This window comes from Phaseolus vulgaris, chromosome 1 (genome assembly GCF_051622355.1).
Source record: "Phaseolus vulgaris cultivar YP4 chromosome 1, ASM5162235v1, whole genome shotgun sequence".
In the NCBI taxonomy this organism is placed as follows: Eukaryota; Viridiplantae; Streptophyta; class Magnoliopsida; order Fabales; family Fabaceae; genus Phaseolus; species Phaseolus vulgaris.
In genome coordinates, this window is record NC_143498.1 from 11,504,286 (window position 1) to 11,522,357 (window position 18,072).

At 34.7% G+C, this 18,072-nt stretch overlaps 3 protein-coding genes across 3 annotated transcripts; 1 reads left to right on the forward strand and 2 right to left on the reverse strand.

Moving 5' to 3' along the window:
- Positions 1-1,942: 1,942 nt before the first annotated feature.
- Positions 1,943-2,404, reverse strand: LOC137815498 (uncharacterized). Its single transcript, XM_068618614.1, has one exon. It carries the CDS (start codon positions 2,402-2,404, stop codon positions 1,943-1,945), a length of 462 nt encoding a protein of 153 aa, XP_068474715.1.
- Positions 2,405-6,125: 3,721 nt separating this feature from the next.
- On the forward strand, positions 6,126-6,713 carry LOC137815500 (uncharacterized). Its single transcript, XM_068618615.1, has one exon. The coding sequence runs from the start codon at positions 6,126-6,128 to the stop codon at positions 6,711-6,713; it is 588 nt and encodes a 195-aa protein (XP_068474716.1).
- A 4,405-nt stretch (positions 6,714-11,118) lies between these two features.
- On the reverse strand, positions 11,119-14,420 carry LOC137813543 (early nodulin-93). The gene is made up of 4 exons (XM_068615868.2): positions 13,278-14,420; positions 12,455-12,516; positions 11,999-12,074; positions 11,119-11,445 (listed from the first exon to the last, which is right to left on the reverse strand). Exons 1-4 carry the CDS (start codon positions 13,387-13,389, stop codon positions 11,345-11,347), a joined length of 351 nt encoding a protein of 116 aa, XP_068471969.1. The 5' UTR covers positions 13,390-14,420; the 3' UTR covers positions 11,119-11,344.
- Positions 14,421-18,072: the final 3,652 nt, after the last annotated feature.

Here is an 18,072-nt window from a genome sequence, read left to right on the forward strand (position 1 = left end):
CAGTTTGCCAAAACACAAAGCAAAAACAACAGCACCAGAAAAACAATCGGTTGTTTCGCAGAAACAATTGTTTGTTTATACCAGTTTGCAAATATTAAAACTGGATTTAAAGAGATTAAGGATAGAGAGAAAGCATACAGAGGTTTATACTGGTTCACTCTAAACCCAGAGCTACATCTAGTCTTCTCAGAAACCACTGAGGAAATCCACTAAGCAATCAAACCTAGATCACTTACAACACAACCAAAGAAGTGACCTTGATCCCCTCAAGACACACACTTCTTTTGGCCAAACACACCAACACTAAGAATGCTACACACAACACTTCTCAGCAAACACACAAGGTTTCTTTCAATAGATACAAGGATTACACTCGTTACAGAACGAATCTAAAAGCAATACAAGACAAAATTCTATCTCCCACTCTTTGATCAAACTCAATCTCTAAGCAATCTCAACTCTTTCAAAATCAGTAAGTTGTGAAAAACCCAAAACTATTTTTCTATTTGTAAAACAAAGTTGTTTGTTGCATAATCTCAACAAACTATTAATTGCATTTAAAGATTGGTTAAAGCATTAAAAACTGGAGCGTAAACAATTGGAAACACATTTAATGCTCAGTCAAAGCACAAAACAGTTTTATGTTATGGTACCAATACAAACAATCGGTTGTTTCCACGAATCAATGGTTGTTTTGCTTTTGACAGCAAGTCAACCATAAAAATAGTTTTCAACCTTTTCTAAAAACTCCTAACTATAAAACAATCGGTTGTTTCGACAAAACAACAGGTTGTTTTTCACTTAGCTTGAAAAACACTTTTCTTTTAAAAGGATTTAGAGTGCTTATGCTTTGGATTCAATCAAGAGTGGATTACATATTAAATCTACCCCAGATCCTATCTAAAAGGACAGCTCAGCAATAGCAAGCACAGCCAGCCTTCATCATCCTTCAAAGGGTTTGTATTCTTCAAAGCTTGAACACCACTTGGTTCAACAGTAACAACCGGTTGAAACAACAGATTGTTTTGTGGAGCATGTGAGAAAGGTTTTGAAATTCTATTTTTCTTGCTCTGAGGATAGAACCCTAAACCTACTTTTCCAAAAATACAATTTTGAGATGCAAGAACATCTTCAAAATTGGACTTTCCTGATGTATGTTTGTCCAAGGTTTTCAAAAGATAGTGAATCTTCTTTTCAAGAATTTCACAAGTTTTTGTCTTACAACTGCAAGAAGAATTTTTTGTAAACTAACTCCAGGTTTTCAAAATCTTCTTTTGTTTTGCTTAGCTCTTCCTCTAGAGACTTAACTATATTTTCCAACCAGTTATTCTGACCTTTCAATCGGTTGAGAGAAAGTGCCAATCAGTTGGCTTCATCATGGGTTTCATTAAAAGCATCAAGCAAATGATAGTAAGTGTTATCTTTACTTGATGAAGTAGAACCCATGCTACTTGTTACTGAAGCTTGAAGGCAGAGATTAGCTTCCTCATCATCTGATGAGCTTGAGGATGAGACATCATTGTCATCCCATGCTACGTAGGCCTTCTTAGCTTTTCCCTTTTTCTCCTTCTTGAAGTCTCCCTTTGACTTCATTGTTGGGACATTCAGCCTTGATATGACCCTGTTCTCCACAACCATAGCAAGTATACTTATTAGAATTAAATTCACTTGGTTTCTTTGAACCATACCTTTTAGAAGCTTGTCTTTTCTTCAAGAATTTGTTGAATTTCCTTGATAACAAACTTATGTTTTCCTCTTCACTTCCACTGGAATCTGGTTGCTGCTTGCAAGCCTTAAGAGTTATGCTCTTGTTGTGCTTGTCTTCACTCTCTTGGACAGCAAGCCTGTGTATTTCAAGCTCATCCTCTCTAAGCTTACCAAACAAAGATGCAACAAACATTGAGGTGAGATCCTTTGATTCAGATATGGCAGTGACCTTTGGCTACCATGTTCTATCAAGACACTTCAGTATCTTGATGTTAAGCTCATCCTCATCAAACATCTTACCAAGACTCATAAGATGGTTCACAATGTGAGTAAACCTCTTCTGCACATCACAGATAGATTCTCCCTTTTGCATCCTGAAGAGTTCATACTCTTGAATCAGAGCATGCTTCCTAGCTCGCTTGACATCAGTTGTGCCTTCATGTGTGACTTCTAAGATGTCCCACATTTCCTTGGCAGAGTTGCACTGTGAGACCCTGAAAAATTCATCACAGCTTAAAGTAGATGTTATTATGTTTTTGGCTATCCAATCAAACTTGGCTTTTTTGTTTTCAGCCTCAGTCCACTCAGATGAAGGTTTATCAACAAAAACCTCATCTTTCTTGACTTGAGGTATGAAGGGATCGTTTTCAATTGATTCCCAAATACCCTTATCGGTTGAGTGTATAAAGATTTTCATTCTCACTTCCAAAACTAGTAATTAACCCCACAAAACAGTGGTGGCCTGTTTATGGAAGCACCTTCCCCAAAAGGCATTTTGTCAACCATCAAAAATATTTAAAAAAAAAAAGAAACAAGAACTTGAGTAATTTTCAAGAACCTAACTCTTGATGACAATTGTAAGAATTGATGGCTTAAACAAGAGGGGGTGAATTGTTTTATCAAAGATTTTCGCAAAATACTTGGTCTAGAATGAATCTTTAACAAACAACTTAGATAAGCACTTAAGAAGGCAATCAAACAATCCAACTAAACAAATATCGGAATTTTAACCGATTAAAATTGTGTTTTAATCGGTTGTTTATAGCAGCGAAAATATCAAACAGCTAGAGAGTTTGAGAGAAAGAGAGATTTACACACAAGGTTTATATTGGTTCACTCAATCCCTAAGCTACATCCAGTTCTCAAACAAATCTCTGAGTTTCACTAGCAATCAACATAGATTACAATCACACACCCCAAAGAGGTGACTTTGAATCCCACAAAGCCTACTCACCCCCTTTGCAAACTTAACACCTCAAAAACAGAACAACCTCTATTTTTCCAGGATTTCAACAACAAACAGTATGTAAAAGAAGTACAATTACAAGACACTAAGCAAGGATAGAAAACACCTGGAATTACAGAACCAGAGATCCTATGATCAGCACTTGTCACCACAACAAAGCTTGAACGCACTCTTGCTCTTTTTGAAAACACTTTCAAAAACCAAATCTCTTTCTCAAATCTGAATCAATACTTTTTGTTGTATATTTTGATTTGAACGAAAGCCTTATTTATAGCCTTTGAAAAGCATTCGTTTAAGGTAGATTTGAACAACTAAATCAGTTAAAACAAGTTTTAAAAAAACTGTTATGAAAAACACACATTTAACCGGTTGAATGAGGCAAGCAGTTACACAACTGATTCAAAAAGCAGTTTCAAAACTTTCAGCCAGATAAGTGACAAACAACCGATTATTTCGACAAATCAACCAGTTGTTTTCTCTTTGCTTTAAAAAACACTTAGTTTCTTAAAACATATTTAATCAAGCTTTGTGTAGGCTTTAAGGATTGATCTTAACAAAGATTCTAAACAACTTAATCTAAACCCAAACTCAGAAAGCAGCACAGCTTCAGGCTTCATGTGGATTTGATACATCAAAGCTTTTCATCTTCAACAATATTAACTGATTGGTCCTTATAATCGGTGTAATATGTTCTTTTCAGAGTTAAAATTAAAGTTTTTAAAAAATTTATTTTGGCACTAGACATAATACAGAGGTTGGTTAATCCAACCGGTATAATATGTTTATTTATCCTACTTTTTACCTCGCGCTTAAAGTTATTTCTCTGTTGCTTTTGCCTCCATCGTTGTCGCATTGCTACCATCTTTCTAAATCGTTGTTCCACCGCTCTGCACCTCTTCATCCACTATTGCTAGCACCGCTCTCCACCACTACTGCTAGCACCGCTGACCATCTCCTCCACCATCCTTTCTTTGATGCGATCTTTCTTCACTTATTTTTTTCCTCGGATCTGTATTTTGTGTTGCCTATTTTATCACTCTCCTAACTCTTTTTCGATTTCAGGATGGAGCCTATGGACATATTTGGAAAAGCAAAGGAAGACGTTTTGCTTCCTAAAGGTATCTCGCTAGGCCTTTCTTTTCTTAGATTTATGTTTGATGGTGAGTGCATTTCTTATATTTGTTTTCATGTTTAGACTTGTGGTTATTGCGCTGTTTGCTTGTGTATCACTAATGGTATGTATGAGTAGCAATAAATGTTGTGTTGTATTTTAATAAATTTATTAAAAAAAAAACTCTAACATGTTACACCGGTTGTTGCCTTAATTGGTGTAGTATGTCTCTTCTGGAACACATATTTTTTAATATTTCATTCAGATTTTGGTTCATATTACACCAATTTTTACAATTGGTGTTATATGTGATTAACATTTTACATCGCTTAGATCTACATCGGTGAGGGAACCAATGTTATATGTCTCCCAGAATCGGTGTTATATGTGTTTTCTGCACTAGTGAACGCCAATGATATCCTTCATCCTTCTCACACAGGATGGCACAATATCAATTGATGATCCTTCTCTATATAGATACATTGTTGGCTCACTTCAATATATTCTCATCACTCATCCTGAATTATTATATAGCGTCAACAAACTCTGTCAGTTTCTTCACCACTGGAAAGTTTTCAAACGCATATCTTGCTCATACTACATCATATGGTCTCTTACTTCAACGTTGTCCACGCTTCACCATCACTGCCTTTTTCGATGCTGACTGAGGATTTGACCTAGATGATCAAAAATCCATTTCTGGCTATGTTTTTTTATCTATGACTCAATCCAATAACATGCACTTCAAACAAACAAAAGACTATCTCTCGTAGCACTACAAAAGTCGAGTATCACAATATGGTTGCATCTTTAACTGAAACTAAATGGGTTTGTAATCTTCTTCAAGAAATAAGCATACCCTATCCTACACCAAAGATTTATAGTGATAACCCCAGTGACATTTTGCTTGCTGCTAATCCTATAATGCACTCAAAATATTTTGATCTCGACCTTCATTTTGTGTGTGACTCTATTCAATAGCAAGATTTGCAACTCTTACATATTCATGGTCATCACCAAATCTTAACTCTTCTCACCAAGCCTCTCAGTGGAATTTCTTTTCATAAGTTCATGGTTAAACTAATGATTATGCCTAACCCCATCATTAGTTTACGGGGGAAATTAGTTAGTAATGTTGTTAGTATGTTTTTCACTCTCTCTCTTTCACCCTTACTTTCTCTACATGTATATATATCATGTGTCCAGTCCTTTATGTAATACAACTTTTCGTTTCTACAATATACTCCTCTTGCTTTCTCTCAACTTCCACTCAATCTCACACTCACCTATGTTGTGATATGTTTCTTCAATGATAAAAAATTCTTTGTTGTGATTTGTTTTTCCTATAGACACCCTCATCATATGTGAGCATCGAGAGGGGCCACAACCACATTGTTCGTTGACCCGAAGTGCCTTGTAGAGAGTATTTCAATTGTCTCATTTGCATTTTTGTCGATGTTCAAAGGGATCATTTGTGTTAAATTTCACAAAATTTTGTATCATTCCCTTTTCTCTCATCATTATATAATGATCCCAATCACTTTTAAAGGCAATTAGAATCTCAATTGTTATTTTGAATTTATTTAATTAAGTAGAGTTGTTTTTTTTTTGTTTCAAATATGTGGTCAATTACTGACCTAATTTTTAGGGATACACTTTAGTGCAAGTTGTTAGGAAACCACCCATTATTCAGTACATGAAATTAGTGGGTGTAGGTAATATTTTCTTGTTTCTGTTTTGAGTCTGTACGGCTATATAGCCTAACTTGCATTCTGAATTCAATAACACAGTTTTATAAAACAGAGAGAGAACTTACATTTGTGTTCAATAATTGGTACCATAGCTCATTTACAAGGGGCATGATCCATAATTTGAGTGTGAGAGAAATAACTGTGAGTGTTTGATAACAGCAGTGTGGGTGTGAGAGAAACAGTTGTAAGTGTGTGCCAACATTAGTATTAGTCCAAGAAGAAGGAAAAACCGAAAATGGCAGATTTCAGCAAATACGTGCAACCTGCAATTCCCAAGTTTGATGGGCATTATGATCATTGGGCAAAATGAATGGAAAATTTTCTACATTCTAAAGAGTATTGGCAGTTGGTGGAACGTGGGATTTCAGTAGTAGAAAATAAAGCTATTGCATTAGAAGCGGAACTCAAACTCATGGAAGAACAACAGTTGAAAGATCTAAAGATAAAGAATTATTTTTATCAAGCCATTGATCGAGAAATCTTAGATATTATCCTCAATGATGATACATCCAAACAAATATGGGATTCTATGAAGCAAAATTTTCAAGGTTCTACTCGAGTGAAGAGAGCACAATTACAAGCCCTGCGAAGAGATTTTGAAATGTTGCAGATGAAGGATGGAGAGACAATTAACTCATACTTTGCCCGTACTTTGAAAATTGCTAAAAACATGAAGGTGTGTGGTGAAAGCATGCTTGAGAATGTCATTACTTCAAAAATCGTGCAGTCAATGATTCCTAAATTTAATTATGTTGCGTGCTCAATAAAAGAATCGAACAACTTGGACTCTATGACCATTGACGAATTACAAAGCAATCTTTTGGTTCACGAGCAAAGAATGACCTATCAAGGAGAAGAAGAACAAGTACTACAAATTACAAATGAAGATAAGGGATGACGAGACAGAGGAAGAGGTAGAGGTTCTTTCTGAGGCAGAGGAAGAGGGAGACAATCATTTAACAAAGTTGAGATTGAATGCTTCAAATGTCACAAACTTGGGCATTTTCAATACGAATGTCCTACCTGGGAAAATAAAATAAATTATGTTGAAATGGAAGATATGGTGAAACAAAAGGGTGAACTTTTGCTAATGGCTCACGTTGATGTTACACAACAAAAGGAAGATGAATGGTTTCTTGACTCCGGGTGCAGTAATCACATGAGTGGTAACAAGGAGTGGTTCTCAAAATTAGATGAGAACTTTCGCAATACAGTAAAGCTTGGCAATGATGCTCGGATAGATGTGATGGGAAAAAGGAAGTGTTCGATTAAATATTAAAGGAGTCGTATGTCATTTCACATGTGTATTATGTTCCTGGACTCAAGAACAATCTCTTAAGTGTAGGAAAACTTCAAGAGAAAGGTTTGACTATATTGATTAAGGAAGAGAAGTGTAAAGTCTATCATCCTGAAAGAGGACAGATTATGGAGGTTAAGATGAAGGAGAATTAGATGTTTGTGCTGACAGCCACCATGATATCAACAAAGTCATGTTTTCAAGCGGAGCTAGAGCATAATTCTGAGCTTTGGCACAATCAACTTGATCACTTAAGCTACAATGGCTTGAAAACGCTTTCATCCAAGAAATTGGTAAATGGGTTGCCATCTATCACTACTACAATAGGTCTTTGTACGTTCTGTTTGGATGGGAAGCAACATCGAAAGTCTATACCGAGGAAAAGCCTATAGAGAGCATCCAACAAACTTCAACTTGTTCATGTAGACCTATGTGGACCTATCAAACCAATTTCAAGCAGGAACAAGAGGTATATTCTAAGTTTCATTGATGATTTTTCTCGCAAGACTTGGGTCTACTTCTTGCATGAAAAATCAAAAACTTTCTCACTATTTAAAAGCTTCAAAGCCTTGATTGAAAAGGAAGTTGGGATAAACATCTCCTGTCTAAGAACAGATAAAGGTGGTTTCACTTCAAACGAATTTGGAGAATTTTGTCAGGGTCAAGGTATAAGCAGGCAATTGACAACAACTTACACACCTCAGCAAAATGGAGTTACTGAGAGAAAAAAATAGAACAATCATGAATCTGGTGCGTTCTATGTTGATTGGAAGACAAGTTCCTAAGGTATTCTGGCCCGAGATGGTGTGTACATATTCTCACTCAATGTCCTACAACAGTTGTGCGGAATAAAACTCCTGAGGAAGCATGGTGTGGACTGAAACCAACAGTAGATTACTTTCGAGTGTTTGGATGTATAGCACATGTTCACATACCAAATCAACATCAAGTCAAATTGGACGATAAAAAAAGGCAATGTGTTCTTCTAGGAGTAAGTGATGAATCCAAAATATATCGGTTGTTTGATCCAGTCAACAAGAAAGTACTGATAAGCAAGGATGTGATATTTGAAGAACAAAAGGGATGGAATTTGGAACAAAATGAGGAATACCAACTAGGCATTCTTGATTTGGAGGAGATGAAGAATATATGAGTGACATTTAAAAACAGAGTGAGGAGAATGTTGTGGATCATAATGATGATCAAGAAGAAATATACACCAATGTTCCTCCTAACAATTACGAGACTCCAGTTGAAGGGAGGGTTAGAAAAAATAGGAGAGAGCCGATTTGGATGATTGATTACAAAAAAGGAGAAGGCTTGATAGATGATGTTGACCTAAATGTAATGGTGGTCACTGGAGATGATCCAATTTCATTTGAAAAAGCTATCGAAAGTCAGAAATGGAAAGATGCAATGATGAAAGAGATGGAATCCATAGAGAAAAGTCAGACTTGGGAGCTGACAAATTTGCCAATAGGAATGAAGCCAATTGGGGTAAAATGGATCTTTAAAACCAAATTTAAAGAGAATGGAGAGATAGACAAGTTCAAAGCAAGGCTAGTGACAAAAGGGTGTGCTCAACAATATGGACTAGATTACACAGAAGTATTTGCTTCGATTGTTAGGCTTGATATTATTCGTATAATACTTGCAATAGCAACACAATATGGTTGGATTGTTTTTCACTTAGATGTGAAGAATGCCTTTCTTCACGGTGAACTTAAAGAGGACATTTATGTGCAGCAACCCACTGGTTTTGTAAAAAAGGAAGAAGAAGATAAAGTGTACAAATTAAAGAAGGCGTTATATGGCCTTAAACAAGCACTGAGAACTTGGTACAACAAGATAGAGGCTTACTTTGTTTGTAATGGCTTTGACAAATGTCTTTATGAACATACATTGTTTACAAAATCAAATGAGGGAGGTAAAATTTTAATTGTGAGTCTTTATGTGAATGATTTAATATATACTAGAAATGATTGGAGTATGTGTGATGAGTTTAGAAGATCTATGATGTCTGAATTTGATATGACTGATTTAGGAAGAATGAGATATTTTCTTGAAGTTGAAATTATGCAGAGTTCAAATGGAATTTTTGTATGTCAAAGGAAATATACTCATGAAGTGTTGTCACAGTTTTTTATGGAGAATTGTAATGCAGTTAAAAATCCAATTGTTCCAGGCACAAGACTGTAAAACGATGATGTTGGAACCAAAGTTGATGCAACTGCGTTCAAGCAAGTAGTTGGTAGCCTTATGTATTTGACTACAACCCGTCCAGATTTAATGTATGGAGTTAGTTTAATCAGCAGATTTATGTCCAGTCCTACTGAATCTCACTGGTTTGCAGCTAAAAGAATATTGAGATACTTGAAAGGAACAATTGAATTAGGCATCCACTATAAGAAAATGGAAAACACAAATGTTGTGCCATACACTGATATAGCGACTTTGCTGGAGATATAGACGATCAGAAAAATACTTCTGGATTTGTATTTTTACTTAGTTTTGGAGCAATTTCATGGTCCTCAAAGAAACAACCAGTAGTATCATTGTCCACCATCAAAGCTGAGTATATAGCTTTTGTCTCATGTGAATGTAGGTGTATTTGGATTCAAAGAATGTTGGGAAAACTGGGTTTTATTAAAGAGCATAAGAACACACAAATTCTATGTGACAACAATTCCACTATACAATTATCTAAGAATCCAGTGTTTCATGGGAGGAGCAAACACATTAACATTAAATTCATTTCTTAAGAGACTTAGTGAAAGATGGAGTTGTCAAGTTAAATTATTGTAGTTCACATAATCAAGTTGCTTATATCATGACCAAGCCCCCCAAATTTGAGCAATTCTTAAAGTTTCACAATATGTTTGAATAATTGAAGCATCAAAATTAAACTAAATGCAATTACATCTAGTTAGTGGCAGTTAGAATCTCAATTGTTATTTTAAATTTATTTAATTAAGTAGAGTTGTTTTTCTGTTTCAAATAAATGGTCAATTACTTAACTGATTTTTAGGGATACACTTTAGTGCATGTTGTTTGGAAAGCACTCATTATTCAATACATGAAATTAGTGGGTACAAGTGATATTTTCTTATTTTTGTTTTGAGTTTGTACGACTATATAGCCTAACTTACATTCTGAATTCAATAACACAGAATTTTATAAAATAGAAAGAACTTACGTTTGTGTTCAACCATCACCAAACATTATTCTTCGATGTCTGATTTTGCTGTCTTGTGCATCTGCTTTTTTGTATGGCCTTCCATTCCTTAATGTGTGCCCCGTGATGAACAAAAGCCTACACAAGAAATGAGATAACAAGATGCTTCATTTCATCATGAAAGCTCCTTTACTTATTAATCATTTTGACGTTTAGTTTCTTTAATGTGCTTTTAAATACTTTTTTATGTTGGGATTACTACCTTTAAAAAGTTGTGCATTCTATTCTCAATGAATTGAGTATTTTCTCTTACTCTAAATAGCATCCAGCGATGTTGAGCCCTGATTTATGGTTCCTTCCCCCTGATTTATGATTTTATGTCGAACCTTGTTTTAGATGTTGGGCACTTGCTTGAGATCCTTTTGAATATTAGTTGTTTAATCATTGATATCACTTGGAAAGTTGTATCGAGGTTTTGTTTGGTAGAGGTATTTTGGCCTCTCTGCTGGCTACGCTAATTTTTTAAAACATCAGTAACATAAAAATCAGTATAGATGTGAAGCTATAAACCACGGGGGATAGACAAAGGTGCGCAAGGAATTTGTGTTACAGGGTTTTATAATTGAAATCGAGACTTTTTTTAACAGTTAATAGAAGATGAAAGGCACATAGATAAAGTGAATTTTCCAACGCCTTTTGCACATTGAGGCATGGCATGTGTGGGAGTAAAATATTATATGTAATTAGAATCAGGCTTGATTGTGAAACTGCCCATGGAATTTTGGAAGTTCTCTATGCATTCTCTTTATTTAACTAAAGATGGAAAAACAATTAAAGTCAACTTATATCAGATTTATTACTTCTGAAGCCGCAGTGATTGGCAGTTCCAAATAACTCACACAAGACAAAATCATTTTCTTTGATAATATACACCTTTAAATCCATATTACACGGATCAAGAAAGAAAAACTTTGCAATAGGCCTGTTGAATGTATGCAACAAGTTGCACCATCATGCACTAGAACAACGATGGGTACTTTCAGTTCGTAAGAAACCTCTATTGTTGTTTGTGTCTCAAAGCATCTTCAAGCTGGGCATTTTTCCTTGCACACTCCAAGATAGTTTTATCAGCAGTGATGAAGTATGCAGCGATGGATGCTGTTAACCAACCACCGTCAGATGTTAAACAAGATGAGTTTAAACACTTTGCAAGTATAGTCAAAGGTAAAAGAAATAACGCATTTCATTTACAAGTGGATCAACAGCCAAAAGATTAGCTTAGTTCTTGTTCCATTTTAATTTTGAAACTGAGGCAAGCCTTTAATATTAAGTGCATACACCGTGATTGTATGGACTTGTCAATACAATGGCATCAAAAGCAATTGCTTCTTGCTTTAAAGCCCATTTCCTATTGGAGAAAACTTACAAACACTTCCTTAGACTTTTTTTAGTATTGTTCTTCTATTAGAATTAATGTTTCACTATAGCAATCCGCATAATAAAAGTTTAAATTTAAGATGAACATAGATGGTTGAGGTAAAACATCAATTCTAATAAGAGAACACTAAAAACACCAACTAAGATTTCCTTAGTTCATACCAATCCTTCCAAATAACCATGCAGATCTTAACAAAAAGATTTCCTTTTATATAAAAAATCTAATAGCATCATCTAGAATTAATCATTTGGCTTTTGTAAGTTGGGATCATACCAGCCGATATTATAAGTGCCTGAGCAGTATAATTGAGGTTTGCCTTTGCCCATGGGATCACACGAACAGCAGTCAACTGCAAATTTGAAAATTCCAACATTAAAAGAATAAAGCTTAGTAAATCAGCATACAATTTGTGAACAGAAGTGGCATACAATGATATAATAGTGAAATCCAAAGGATTGTCTTACAACATTATTTATTTTCATCATAACTATGCAAGGGCTTAAAGTTTGCCTGATTTCTTGTTCATCTTTGAATAATTTTTCAGAATTCAGTAACTCAGAAAAAGGTTTCAAAAGCAGACACAAACACCAAACCGGTGGAATATAGGACGAAGATGTTATGAGGAAAAAGTTGTACCTAAAAGGCAACACGAACAATGCTTAACTGAATTCTTCTTTGGAATTAAAAAAATGAAAAAATGTAGAACTGTATCTGGAAAAAGTTACGTACAGTAGGCACAGCACTGGCAACACAAGCAATGGAAGCTGCCTTGAATCCAGCACGCACACCTTCTGCATATTAAGGAAAGGCCAAAATGAACATAATTCATATTTCTCCTGAACTCTCACAAAATATGTAGCATACACACACCCTGCTTTGTTGATGAAAATCATGGACACAGGAGTGAACACAAGTCATTCATGTATGATCAACAAAACATAAGTACTTTTCAGCAAAACAATAATTTAACATTATTCTCCCAATTAGCAGAAATATGAAAGCAAGTAACACTTCTCTCACCACTCAGAAGTACTTTTTTCAAGAAGCAACATTTTTTCCCCTTCTCAAATAATACATTGGAAGGCACAATCTTCCGTTGAAATTCGTAAAAATACTAGTGCAACTTTAAACCAAACATGCATTGAATATTAATTTCCCCAAGTTTTCCTTCAACTACTAATAATCTAACAGGATCTTATTCCCCTGCATGCGATGTTAGTAGGTTTCTCTTAACAGCTATAGTTTAAGGCAACAGAAATTAATCTCTTTTACTTCAACTTTTTGTGTCCCAAATCTTTAGTTCATGACAGCGAAGATCCACACAAAAAAATTAACCAGTTGAAAGGACTCTTACATCTTGACCCTCCGTAACCATCAATAAATCGATCTAACCTTAAAAAGACATAAAAAATCTATTTTTTAAATCATGCTGTCCTAACGTGGGAAAGAGATAAACCAAAATCCAAAATCAACATAACGCATGTTCCATTTAATGATGTTTGCAAATTAAGTGGAAAAAAGTTGTAAAATGAATGATAAAAAAAGAGAATACCACTAGTGCATTGCTTGGTCCTCAAAATCTTCCTCTCCTCTGCGGGAGAAGCCACAAAGACACCTTTTTTGTTGGGTAACAAGATGTCCCGCAGTTCGGATGGAATACCCATTGCTTTGTTGTGGTTGCGTCTCGTCAACAAACTTATTTTATTTTCTTCTTTTGCAGCAGTTCTCTGAATCGAACCCTGTGACTAACTATTATTATTATCATAGAACTATATATATGTACTCAGAAGGTTGGTACAAACCAAGAGTTGTCTATGAGAGAATTTCTTCTGCACCCCATAATTTTCACTGCACCCATGATAGTTGAAAAGACCATTTTACCCTTAATTAAAAACATAAATAACCCTATTTTCTTAACCCATTCATCTTCTCCAATTCTTGAGTAACCTCCAAGCTCTCCGTGCACCTTTCTAACTTTTTTAAGCTTCTTTGTTGTGTTGTAGAGCATTTATTCACCTCTTCATGTAAGATTGAATCCATAATGGAAAGTGACGGTCTTCTCCAATAATAAAGGTTCTTTTTTAAGTTAATGCTTTTGTGTTCTCTCATTCTTGATTGAGTGATTCAAAAAAAATTTGGATTACACAATTTGGTATTAATTTATTTATTTTTACACATTTTGGATTGTACAATCCATAATGCATTTAAAAAAAAATCATTATGAATTGTACAATCTGAAAGGTTTTTCCATATCAAAAAATACATTTTGAATTGTACAATTCATAATATATTTGAAAAAAAAAAACACATTCCGAATTGTATAATCTGGAAGGCATTTCCAGATCTAAAAATACCTTCTAAATTGGATCATCTAACATGTATGTGTTTAAGTTTATTACATTTTGGTTTTCATTGATATAAGAATGATGTTGTAGACAGGGTTACAACTAGGACGAGAGGTGGTGTATTGTGGAGTGATGGTAAGCAAAGACCTATGGCATTAGTCCATAAAGGAGATCATGCGCAAGCATGTGATCATAATGGTGGTAATATGATGGATGAATATAAAGATCGACATGATCAGCAAGAAGGATTCCTTGGAGGACCTTCATATGTTTCTTTGCTACTAAGTTTCGCAGATCATGTCGCTTTGAGACTGTGGGAGGGTGAGGTAAGAATGAAAATATGTTTATTTAACATGTATTATTGATCTTGATGTTGTTGTATAGTTACTAACACAAATCTATTTGTTAGGAACATGGAGAAATAAAGTTGGTCTTCCATGGTAAAAAAAAATAAGTAAATTTTGGGTGTCTCGTCCTCAAATTGAGGAAATTGTGTATAATTCGGGATTGTTGTTGTGCAACTTAAGTTATGAGGTGGTTAATAAGGGGCTGGTTTTAGTCTTTGTGGAGAGGTGACATCATGACCTTCCACCTTTCGGTGGGTGGGGTGACGATAACGCTGGATGATGTGTCATCTCTGCTACATTTGCTCATTGTGGGATAATTTTCTAAGTACATCCCCTTGGAATTTTCTATAACTTCAATTGTTTTGGTAGAGTTGCAAGCGGTTGACCAGGGTGATGTAACCTCAAAGATAAGGCAATGTCGGGGTCCACACGTTAGACTTAGTTGATTCCAAGAGGTCTATGAGGAATGTTTGCATCCGACAAGCTTGGGAGTGTGCTACAATGGCATATTTGTTGCATATGTTGGGATGCACAATATTTGTCGATAAAAGTGCCACCTCCAGCTCTTTATCCTACTTGCAATTGTTTAGAAATTAATGGATTTGTGGTGGATACTCGTGAGGAGCTACTGCACTTACCATACATATGACCAATTAGGGGATGCATGTTTTGCCTAGACAAAACAATTGGGAGGTCATTCGACTCTTATATAAGTAAATCATATACAATCTTCATTAAAGTTAGTTTTTTTTCATATGCATACATGAATATTGATTTGTTGAAATTGTAATAGGCATGAATACATGAACATTTTTTATGGCATGGAAGGAGGGATATAAATCCCACCTATCAAGAGGTTTACTTGCGGGTAGCCCGATAAGTGATTGGACGACATATTTGCAAAATTGTTGTTGTACGAGGCCAGTTAGATGCTCTACCCATGTTGGGCTCATTTGGAGTCCATACGATGATCATAGCCCTAGTAGGTCATTCAAGTCCATCTCGTTATTTGCTGGAACATGTGTTGCGGCAATATGGCTATGAGCAAACTATTCTACGACCTCCCATGCCATATGAGGGTGGAGTTTTGCCTGTTATAGATGACAAGTGGTTACATTTTCCCAACCACATCGTCACATGCGTGACATTTGTTTCTCTTGCATCTGCATGTGTAGTCGAATACATGTAGTGATTCAAGTCTGTGTCACACCCATAGATAATGAGCAGTGCAGATGAAGATCGACAAAGTGCACAACAATGTTGTCGCGCTCATAGTCCACAACATGATGACATAAAGTTTGCATCCCAGAAAAAGCATACATGTCTGATAAGTAATTATATTATTGAACCTATGCATTGTTTATTTGCATTAACATGGACATTTTATTTTATTTTTCATTTAAACGTCTTGTAGGGTATATTCAGGTGCATCATCAATGTACTGCAACAGATGATTGATTGTGGACATGTCGCTAAAGGTACTACAGCATGGGAGGGCACTCAACAATTAGTGTGTGGTGTGACTGATGACGAGAAAAAATATATTATACGACATTGTGTAGTATGTGAACGACGTCAATGCCATAGTAGTTAAATTTGTAAACTTTGTTTTCTTTGTGTTACTGATTTCAATTTATGGACCCGTTATATGTCTGTATATGGATAAAGTTTAATATTATGTATTGTTTGACTCATACTTTGTTTGATTTTAATGAATGTTTAGTTTGACTACGTATAAATATATGTAAAAATGAATGTTGTGTAATCAAATAACACATTTCATTTAAAAACAACAATATTTACATTAGTCTCTGCAAGATCAACATGTGTGATAGTAACTTCTATTAACTATGCAAAAAGTTTCATCCTACTAACATAACACGATGACCATAACTTTACCTCTGGGTAACAATTTATTGACCACATGATGTCTACGGTTGGAATGGGACAACCATCATGCAATTTTACCTGCAAAATAATTAAACATGTAGTGTAATCAATATTAAATGACATCATATATAAAAATTTACAAAAATATTAAGCGACCTACACAAAATGTGAACCATATACATGACCTATACATATTACTTGATGTATTGATGTAGATTGACATATGTGGGAGCTTTACTTCGCAATGAGAATATCATGATATTTTGCTTCAATGATAACTAGGATGAAACTATTCAAGCATGGGAATTGCTTTGGGGTTCATGGCGACCTTCGATTTCCCCTCTCCTTGGTGGTCTTCCATGAAGAATGCGTAGAATGAATGTCATCACACCTACTACAATGAATATATTCGCCACGCTTTAGTAACATCATTAATTGTTGCAATTTAATTATAGATCCTCTAACTGATCTCCCGTATGAGTATCTAGCATTGAACACTTGGTTTATTATTGTAACATTATCCTCACTATTCTTCTTCAAAGTAAGTAATATATTTGTTGGTTTAACTAAACTTTTAGTCATATCAACAAGCATGGACTATTGATTTGGTTTCAATCTTCCAGCATAGGGTGACCGACTAATGTTTCAACTAATTCATGATTATGACTCCCACATATTACCTTCAACACACAACCTTCTCCATTAGCAACATGTTTACCTCACAATTTAAAAGGACAATCACATTTTTGTGTACTACTTACACTAACCTCTAAATCATGTTTGTATTTTGTATACTTACCACTTGTTTTACAACCTAACTCTGTTATCCTTGTTTCCATTTGTTGTGTAAGATCTAATTACGAAAATCACAAAGCTAAGTCTAAACCCCATCGTACACACACATTCAAGTAAGTCATTTTGCGTAGCAAAATCTTACACAAGTACATTACAACATAATTACATGACTTGTCAAAGTTATAATAAAAATTAATGAAATTTTATTTACCTCATTTTTTGTAAAATGTCTAACAAGGTTTCCTTCAACCTCATCTTCACTACCCACATACTTCATTAAGTATTCCAAACCAGGCATCTTATATATTTCATTAGATATTTTTGCTCCAAAATTGGGATTCTATCTTATATATTATCGTTTATCATGATGCACTCTGAATTGTACAATCCAGATGGTAATTCTGGATCTAGAAATACCTTCCAGATTGTACAATCCATAATGCATTATGATAAGCGATTCAATCTAGAAGAGTTTTTTAAATCTGAAATTAGTTTTGGATTGTACAATCCAGAATTATTATTTTATTTTTGAGAAATGTATTCTACATTGTACAATCTAGATTTCTAAATCCATAAATACTTTTCAAATTATGTATAGTTAAGAACGCATCATGATAGACGGTACAATCCTGAATGTTTTTTTTTTTAAATCCAAAATTAGTTTTCGAATTATACAATTCAAATTTTTTTTGTAAACGTATTCAGAATTCTACTATCTAGAACATATTTTCATATCCAGAAAAGTCTTCTAAATTGTGTCAGAACATAAAGTTATATTCCAAAATGTATAATCCATAATATAATTTTATATTCTGGATTGTACAATCTAAAATCCATAAAATCCAAATTTTTATTCCAGATGATTCCACCATTCAGAGTTTAAAAAAAAAAATATGGAACACTAACTAGAAATGAAAATTCATTAAGCTATCAACACCATCACCGATCACCTCTCACTACCTCCACCACC

Coding starts and splice junctions, on each gene's coding strand:
- LOC137815500 (XM_068618615.1), top strand. CDS start 6,126: ATGGAAAATTTTCTACATTCTAAAGAGTATTGGCAGTTGGTGGAACGT.
- LOC137815498 (XM_068618614.1), bottom strand. CDS start 2,404: ATGAAAATCTTTATACACTCAACCGATAAGGGTATTTGGGAATCAATT.
- LOC137813543 (XM_068615868.2), bottom strand. CDS start 13,389: ATGGGTATTCCATCCGAACTGCGGGACATCTTGTTACCCAACAAAAAA. Junction 12,517..13,277: donor GACCAAGCAATGCACTAGTG/GTATTCTCTTTT, acceptor CTTAATATGCAG/AAGGTGTGCGTGCTGGATTC. Junction 11,446..11,998: donor GGCACTTATAATATCGGCTG/GTATGATCCCAA, acceptor GTTGGTTAACAG/CATCCATCGCTGCATACTTC.